The sequence below is a fragment of the Papaver somniferum genome, chromosome 1 (assembly GCF_003573695.1).
Source record: "Papaver somniferum cultivar HN1 chromosome 1, ASM357369v1, whole genome shotgun sequence".
Classification (NCBI taxonomy): Eukaryota; Viridiplantae; Streptophyta; class Magnoliopsida; order Ranunculales; family Papaveraceae; genus Papaver; species Papaver somniferum.
Genome location: NC_039358.1, coordinates 217,188,840 through 217,197,764, shown reverse-complemented (window position 1 = coordinate 217,197,764; position 8,925 = coordinate 217,188,840). Strand labels below are relative to the sequence as shown.

The following is an 8,925-nucleotide window of genomic DNA, read 5'->3' as shown; positions in this document are numbered from 1 at the left end:
AAGAATTCCCTCACCTTCTCAAATAGGCCAAGTGGAGTACTGATGGTGCCTTTTATGAAATCTCAATGGCTAATAGTGCAGGTTATGTATGAGAGACCACATAGAGCCCTTTTGTCACTTCTCCTTCTTTGTCACTTCTCCTTCTGAAGTTAAGACTCGTGCTATCTAGTTGTCTGAAAGAAAGTTGTGGAGCTGAAGCTTACCCATATAATAATCAAAAGTGACATGAAGGAACTGATCAGTCAATTTTCAGCATGAAATTTCGATGGTAACAAAGAACGGATGCCCTTTTTAAAGATAATTTCTATCATAGTTCTAAACTTGTTCCTTATAACTTTACTTTTCTACCCCACACACGCAATGATGTAGCCCGTACTTGGCTCATTGGGCCAAAGTTACCTCATCTTCTATGTTTTGTCTACTCCTCTGATTTGGCGCCCGCCAGTTACTCCACCGATTTGGCGCCCGCCAGTTGTTGAGGCAAATCAGTAGTCCTTCGTCTATAAAAATAAAATAAAAATAACAATAATAATGAAAAATTCTATTTTACCCTCTTTTGTTTTTGAGTAAATTTTCTTTTTAGTTTTTGAATAAATTTTTAGAACACTCACTTCCCCTTTTAAGGGTTGAAAATTTCCTAGATATGACATTGTTTTTAGGGAATTTGTTAAGAACTATCCTAGATTCACACCATCCATCCTAAATGGCCCAAGGAAGGAAGCACTTAGCTTAGCTCAAGCCCGAAGCCCCTGAACATTGGCCCGTGTGCTTGCTAGTAGTGTAAGCTCAGAGGGATGGATCATGGAAAGGATTCACCACCACCTCCCACATGACAAAACTTCATTTTCTTATGACATCTGATACATGGTTCAGATTGAGAAAGTAAATGATTTGTAACATATGTAATCACATTTTATATTATAAAACTGCCACTGATTCATGTATCCTACAGTATTTGTTTTCTTCCAATTCCAGTATATCAGGGTACGGTGAATTCTTCAGTGTGTTTGGAAGTTACTCTAGAAAGACCTGGATTCTGTCACCCATGGTGTCATTGAAGTCCAACAATTTCTTCCCTCCTGGTTCTCCTGCTGCATCATCCAATAGGGATTTGATATTTACACCACCCAAAGCTGCATAGGGAAAGAAAACAAAATAAGTTAGTTAAAGCCGTGTCTGCTCAAGCTAAAATAGAATATTGTCCTCTTAATCACATTTTGGCGGAAAAGAAATAGTACCTGGAACTACGTTAGTTATTCCGTCTAAGAATCCAGCCTGTTTCAAGTATGAACAAACAACTATCATTAGTAAATGTGTATACAGCTATCTGTACCTAATGCATCAATATGGGCGAACGGGAAGCAAGAAAAAGAAGAAAAAACAAAAAAAACACAGTACATATGTTCGAGAAGCCAGAGTACTTGTCATGGAACATTCTGTAACATTTCCAACCCCGTCATAATTGGTTGATTATGACCACATAGGATCCATAAAGAAAAATGTGCAGCAATATTGTATGGAAAACCTGCTACAAGCAAGATGACCTTTCTATACCTCATGATTTATAAGTAAAAAGAACTTACAGGAATTCGGATTTCAAGTTTCTCAGATCCATCCTTTCCAGTGACCTTGACTCTTAATTGGCGGGACCAGATCCCGGAGAAACGACCTTTTGAGCCATCTGCACCATAGTACACTTCAGGTGTTACCACTTCAACAACATTATCTTGCTCACTTTGATCTCTTTCTTCAGTAACATCTTTTGTCCTCTCCTGGTTACCGTATATGTTGATGCTTTCTGGTGAGTAAATAAAGAATATGACGTAAAACTTGGGGCTTAACTTTAAACCAGGTCTTTCGAAACTGAACTCAGACAAGTTGATGAATGATCAAACCAAACTTAAGAATGATCAAACCAAACTTAAGATGAGGCTGGGCTTTGTTCTACTATACAAAAATACAAGTAACATTTGGACACCTCAAGATTAAAAAAATTAGAGGTCTAGTTAATACCAACCTCTCTGAGAAAATGATTGACTGTTGCGGGTAGCATACACTTTCTCTTCCTCGTAGTATGCATTGAACCCTAAGGTTTCCTTGAGTTCTTCAAATGATGGCAAGCTTCCAGGGGGAGGAAGGCGACCACCTTTTATAGCAGTTAGAGCGTCCTGCCGATATGATTTTGCTTAAATTTCTTGCTTGAAATAATTGTTCATTTAGATTACGGAGTGATAGCGAGTTTCCAAAAATCAATGCATGATAATTTATGCAGTACATATTCGAAGTACGGAAAGTAACAAGATCAGTCACCTGCATTGCTCGAACAGAGACCCCAATCAAGGACAATGGATAGGCCACAATTTTGAACCCCATTTGTTCAAGCTCGGTGGGATTTAGTATTGGAGTTTTCCCACCTCCTTCAAGCATATTGGCCTACATAAAAAGGATGGAAAAAAGTTGATTACCAGACTAGATAGAAGAAATTTAGTAGTAATCTTTTAAGCATGGTCACACACAATTTCATACTAGTATTTCTTTAACAAAACCACTATAGTCAGAAAAATATCATTTTCAGGCAATATTTCTCCAAATTAGCAATAGAGGTCCATCTCGGATTTGCATGGTACTTAGAAATTGGAGCATTTCGATATATGAATCAGTATTGTAATATTGTTCATTTACTACTTCAGAGTGTTTCAGTAAGAACGCTTAGGTCTTTATTGTACTCTTCGTTCTATTGAACTGGAACAAATGGCACTTGCGTAGTCCAACCATATGATATCTACTATAAAACCAGTTTATGGGATATAAAACTGTGATGGTGTATTTATCCTAGATCAAACGGATCATGAAACCAATACATGCAAGGTACAAAAGGAATGAGATTTTGATGCAAATGAAAATGCGCACGAAGAGAGACAAAAAACAGTAATACGGAGTATATTTTTACTCGAACTCTATGTAGGAAAAGAGTATACCATCTTTGGTACTAGAGGATAGACCTCACAGAATCCCTTCATTTCTTCCCTCGAAGCAAGTGCATCAACAAAAAGAACGTCAGCTCCAGCATCCGCAAAAGCTCGCGATCTCCATAACGCTTCCTCAAAAGACACAGCTTGACGTGAATCTGTCCGTGCTACAATAACAATGTCCATACCACTCTCCCTCCTCGCATCAATAGCTGCTTTTATCCGCATTACTGCCTCCTCCCTCGAAACCACCTTTCTACCTTGGGTATGACCACAAGCTTTTGGAGATACCTTTTCAAAGAAAACAAGACGATAAACATCATGACCACCCAATTGTAATGACAAATCATGCTAAACACAGAAAACACAATGAAAAATCAGTTCACAGAAGGCATCTTCTATTACAACCAATGCGGATGTACACAAATGGAGGAACATAGCCATTTACGCAGCTTAAATACAAAAGATAGACGACATGTTCATCTGCTTACTATGTAGTGTGGCCCTAACACGTAACCTATACACATTGATGTTCGATAACAATTCATTTGTCCGTCAAGCGCAATCTAAAGCAATGATGATAAGTTCAGTAATGTAAAATACTATGAAATGAACCTGATCTTCAATAATAATTCCGGCAAAACCAGCTTTAATGAACCCTTTAACAGTCCTTTTGACATTCATTCCATTTCCATACCCATTATCTCCATCACCAATTACAGGTATTGATACAGCTTCAGTAATTTGACGACCTTGATCAACCATTTCTCCGTATGAAATAAGACCAACATCTGGTAACCCCAGTCTAGCAGCTGAAATAGAAAATCCTGAAATACACAAAACCCATATCACTACAAGTAAAATTCATAAAGATTCGAGAAATGGGGATCGATTATTTAACTCACCACTCGTGAAACAGAAATCAAAACCTGCCTTTTCAACTAATTTTGCACTAAGACCATCATAACAAGCAGGCCCTTGATGAACCCCTGGTGAATCCAAAAGATTTCTAAGTAATTGCGCAGGAGTTTTTGAAGTGCCAGACTTGTTGGTTTCTCCTCCAATAGAAGATTTTGGATTAAAGATGAAAACTTTCTTTACAGACTGATGTGAATGGGTGGATAGTTTCTGGAAAGATGGCAAAGTTTTGAAATTTGGAACTTTAGCTGATGAGAACGAAGAAGATAGTGTATGGGTTTTGTGGGTTTTTGAGAAGGAAGATGAAATTATTGATTCATGGTTGATCCCTGAAAGCTTCATTTTATTGAATCAATCAATGAAATTTGTTTGTCTCTGAGAGTGAAGTCTAGAAGAACTCTCAGTGTGGTTCCAAATTGAAAGTCATATATTTATCTTTCAATTTACCTCCTTTAAGAGTTACATAATTTGATAAATTACCCATTTAATTATTTAACTATTACTAGTTACTCCCTTCGACATGGACAAAACCCAAAATGGGTCTTGGATTTTTACACATTCTACCCTCTGAAGCCCACCATCTCTCTTTCTCAGTTCATCAGTGGCAGAGAGTTTAGCGTTTTAGGGGGTTTTTATTTTCAGGGTTCAGGGGTTTTTTTATTTTGGAGGGAGAATGCTAATCATTCTCTGATGAAGAAAAGAGATCTATTTTCTTTCATCTTCAGGTATTAATGTGTTCAATCTTATATATTTGAATTTTGATTTTGATTAGTAGTTTAGTGTACAAGAGAGTCTCTAAAAGGTTCGGTTTTTATTGATATTGATTACCCATTACATCGAAATTTGACGGGGTTTCTATGCAAAATGCTTATTTATCTCGCACATCTGCAGCCATGATATCAAATTATAAGGGCACTGCGTTGGAAGTGGGTCAATGATGGTGGAAAAATTGCCGCCAAATGAGCTAGGTTTGTGCATATCCTTTGCTTATTCTAGCTTTGGAATCATTACTTTGTGTATTCGTATTCTGGATTTTGCCAAGATGCTCTACTGCAGTACATGTGATCATGCATTTTCACTTCATCGTTGAGATGTTGCATTTTGAGAAACAATTATCTTGCATATGGTTATGTTTTTGTTTGATCAATTATGTTAGAGAACAGAAGTAGTTTGGACGCCGAAAGTGATTTTGCATATGGTTTGCTGCTTTAGCTTTTGGGGGTGTCATTTTGCTTCATTTGTCAACATGGATTAGTGCCAGATTTGAGTAACAGCTTTTTGCGTTAAGCTTCAGACAGTTAGAAGTAGTTTAGAGAGAATTGAGAGGTAGTATTGTCATTTTCTGGAGTATGAGTTAACTATAGTCAGTAAGCTGTAATTTTGAGAATAAAGAACGATGATTTATTTGAAACATGTAGGTGCTTAAAGCACAGACAAATGCAATACAAGATACAATTTGAAAATCGAAAACTACAACAAATAAAACTCTATAAAACAATCAGTCACAAACTGGAGCTTCCATCACAAATGTTTTGTCTTCTTTCGGCTTACTACTAGAATAAACCAATAATAAAATGTGTAAGAAGGCCATTAAAGAGGTAGGAGAAAACATTTGTTCTGATACTTGAAGATTTGAACTTGCGGTTTTATAAAGACTCGTATTCACAGCATGTAAACATAAAGGTTGGGGCATGATGACCATGAGCTTGATGTGACTTTGCTTATTGCACTAGTGAACTGATGATAACCTGCATATCATAATAGAGTATATTCTGTCAGAATATTGATATGAGCAGTAAAGTTTGAAAGTGGTAATAAGGATGAAATTTCATTGGTGGAGGTGGTGATTGGTAAAGGTGTGGTGGAGGGTGGGGGTGAGTAGGCGTATGGTGGTGGTGGTGGTGACTTGACCGTATGTTGGTGGAGGAGATGAGTATACATATGGTGGTGGTGGAGACGAGCAGATAAAAGGTGGATGAGGTGATGGTGAAGGTGGTGGTGGTGATGGCGATGGTGGGGACGGTGACTTGCAGTAGTAATTCTGAGTTATAAAAGGCGAGGCCACACAGCTGAAAATTTTCAGGCCTTTTGATATTAGGTGGTTTGGTGCCTATTCCCCGATTTTGGAGCGATTTTATAAAAAAGTAACTTAGCCAAGGTTTTAGTAAGGGACTAGGGTTTTCTAATCTATCTTTCCTTCTTCTTCCCCATTTCTTTTCGCATAGCCACTTCTTCTTCTCCTCTTCTTTCTTTTCTGTTCTTCAAAAATGGCTACTACTAACACATCAAGCACAGTACCAATGCCAGAGAATGGTAAAGATATAGCATGGGAGTGGGGTGAGAACATAGAAGCTAACACAGACAAAGTTTGGTGTAAACTTTGTAACAAGAAGCTGTCATTTAGAAGCTTTGGGATTAATAGGACTGCTGTGTTGTGTATTTAGAAGCTTAAAAGTAGTGAGTAACACAAATCTGAGTCTAAGTAGCAACACCAACTTAAGTATTATTGAATTATCTATTTAGTACATGGTTTGTTCACCCCTCCATCTCTTGGTTACACTATGTGTGCACTAATTTTTCCCGACTATTCCCCGGCTAGTCCACGACTAGTCTCTCCAGGAACCAGGCCTTGCCCAGCCGCCTGACACCCGCCTAGCGACTTTTACAACTCAGTGTAGTAGTATGAGGTGGGTACTGGAGATGGTGGCGGTGGTGAAATCTTCTTTGCGCATTCTTTGTAAGGAGTTTTGGAAGCATAGGCAAATGGCTCTGTCTGGAGCAGAATTAAGTAGTGATTCTTTGACTTGATGTTGACTTGAATTCCTTTGTTTCCACCATTTAAGTTAGTAGGGATGTTGCAGGCTGAACCCTTTGGTGCCATATGCAGCTTAGCCTTGCAAGCCGTTTCTCCATATTTGGCATAGTTGAATCCTTTGATTGTAACACTGTATTTACCAGTGGTCTTGGTCTCTCCATAGGCAACAATTTCTTTCTCTCCTGCCTTGCAACTGACTTCCACAGTAGCACCTGTTCCCATATCAACATAGACAATTTATTGCTTTTTATGTATTGTCAAGCACTTAACCTCAGTAGGTATATGAGTTCTTATTTGCTAAATTATTCAGTAGTATTGTAAGGTGCTGAATTTTTCATGCTGATATGTTATGACATCAAGAATAACACTTTGATTCTGAAGTGGAACAGCTCTGCAAACCTTTTGCCGAGCAAGTGGGGGCATGTTTTGGAAACTAGTGTTTGAATGAAATATCATAAGGATTTCCATTACGTGTTTTAGTCTTCTGTTGGGGAAATTTCTTCTCGTCGTAACAGAAGAAATATTCTAAAACTTTTAGTTTAGCTAGTAACAATTGATGAGTTGAATTTATGATCTAAGGAAGAAAACTAATGAAATTGTGGAAGTTGTAAATGCTTACCGGTGAAGTGTTTCTTGGCATGAGATCTCTTTGGGTTGCTCCAGTCATAGCATCTGTAACAGTATACTTTCCCAACTGCTTTAATGATACGTGGATAATGGTGTGGAATTTGGTATACTACTGGTGGTGGGGGAGATGTGTAGAGGTATGGTGGTGGAGGAGATGGAGATGGTGGTGGTGATGAACTGTAAAGATATGGATCAGCAGTAACAGATCCCACATTGTAAGATACAAAGACTACAGCCATTGCAAGTAAAACTTGAGGCCATAGACGACCCCGAGCGGGGCCGCCACTAGTGTTTCTCATTTATCACTTTAGAGTTCTTCCCCTCAAAACCAAAAATGTGATCAGAACTTTTCTTCTCTATTACAGATGAGAAGATGATTAGAGAAAGAGAGAACAAAGGAAGATGAGAAGAGCTGTCAGAAGCTCTTATATTTCACAATTTTACTACTTCAAATGCCCTTGTTTTATTATTGCTTGGCATATTGTTTTATAATTTGCTGATATCCATAGTGGTTGTGGAATCTGAAAAAATTACCATTTTCTTTTAAATAGCACTGTAAAAATCTTTTACAAATTCTTAGTGTTTTTGTTTTACACGAAGGGTTGGTACTAATTGTTTGTGACCCTGCAGGTAACTGCAGTTAGCAGCAGATCCACCGTGCAGGTAACCACTGACAATGCTCAAGTGGAGTCAACTATCCTGCAGCTGCAAGCACAGGCAGCTGATGAAGCGGGAGGAAGTAGAGGTTTAAAAGCAACCAAATTGGGCAATACAGCTCAAGCTGCACCTTGTCATCCTGGCGCAACATGATGTTAGCTAGTGAACAAACCAAAAGGTACTCTCGTTTTGCAGCGACTCAAGGGTACTGTACGAACCCTAGCTTACCATTTTATGTTTTGCACCACCTTTAGAGTTGGCGACTAAAGGTGAATTCATTGGAAAAGGAGTTACATATCTAAGATTCTTTGCTCATGAAGATGCAGATATCCAAAGTCGAACTTATTTTTTTTAACCAAAGGGATATATATTAAACATTATATAGAACAGCTCGATTGTTCTGATAAATGTTTTCAGACTATCTGACAAAAAACGGATAGAAAATGCACAAGCGTTTGATACCAGCAGCTCTTTTATTAGTGCATTTTGCACATGCAAATAAGTAATTGTAAACATCTGCCGGTATGTGTTCATTTTATTAATCTCTTTGACTTCTAAAGCGAATATTAGGTGATACGTAGTGTTTGAGATTATTAAGAAGGCGAAATTGGGGGATAAAAATATTAATTGGGGATATAGATTATTTTTCTCAACCCATGGTGTGTGCTAAGGGGTGATTTTGGGTATGAAAATATTAATATACTATTTGCTCAAAACAAAAATAAAAAAATAAAATCATATCCCCTATTTATCCCACTTCCCTCAAAAATTAGAGTTTTTCCCACTTCCTTTCAAACTCTGAATTTTTCCCACTCCTTTTCAAATTCTAAATTTTCCCCACTCCCTTTCAAATTCTCTTCCCTTTTAAATTTTCCCCATTTCCCCACTCCCTTGAAAACGTCTTTTTTTTTATCATTCGGAAGCAATGAGGATCATGCC

The 8,925-nt window shown here is 37.8% G+C and overlaps 1 protein-coding gene and 1 long non-coding RNA gene across 3 annotated transcripts; one reads left to right on the top strand and one right to left on the bottom strand.

Moving 5' to 3' along the window:
- Positions 1–795: 795 nt before the first annotated feature.
- LOC113315953 (2,3-dimethylmalate lyase-like) lies at positions 796–4,286 on the bottom strand. 2 transcript variants are annotated; one of them, XM_026564192.1, is made up of 8 exons: positions 3,875–4,286; positions 3,585–3,796; positions 2,979–3,260; positions 2,311–2,433; positions 2,018–2,168; positions 1,584–1,798; positions 1,239–1,275; positions 796–1,133 (listed from the first exon to the last, which is right to left on the bottom strand). In XM_026564192.1, the coding sequence occupies exons 1-8, from the start codon at positions 4,227–4,229 to the stop codon at positions 1,015–1,017; spliced, it is 1,494 nt and encodes a 497-aa protein (XP_026419977.1). In that variant the 5' UTR covers positions 4,230–4,286; the 3' UTR covers positions 796–1,014. The 2 variants fall into 2 exon arrangements, with proteins under 2 accessions (XP_026419977.1, XP_026419981.1); XM_026564196.1 differs by having other exon boundaries at positions 1,584–1,681.
- A 182-nt stretch (positions 4,287–4,468) lies between these two features.
- LOC113315942 lies at positions 4,469–8,544 on the top strand. Its single transcript, XR_003342978.1, has 3 exons — positions 4,469–4,612; positions 4,779–4,855; positions 7,960–8,544. It is a non-coding gene; the product is annotated as an uncharacterized LOC113315942 (long non-coding RNA).
- Positions 8,545–8,925: the final 381 nt, after the last annotated feature.

What these genes read in the sequence shown, in the direction of transcription:
- LOC113315953 (XM_026564192.1), bottom strand. Translation starts at nt 4,229, where the DNA reads ATGAAGCTTTCAGGGATCAACCATGAATCAATAATTTCATCTTCCTTC. An exon ending in GAATTATTATTGAAGATCAG is followed by an intron (nt 3,261 to 3,584) that starts GTTCATTTCATA and finishes TTCTTTGAAAAG; the next exon opens with GTATCTCCAAAAGCTTGTGG. An exon ending in TCTCTGTTCGAGCAATGCAG is followed by an intron (nt 2,169 to 2,310) that starts GTGACTGATCTT and finishes TCATATCGGCAG; the next exon opens with GACGCTCTAACTGCTATAAA.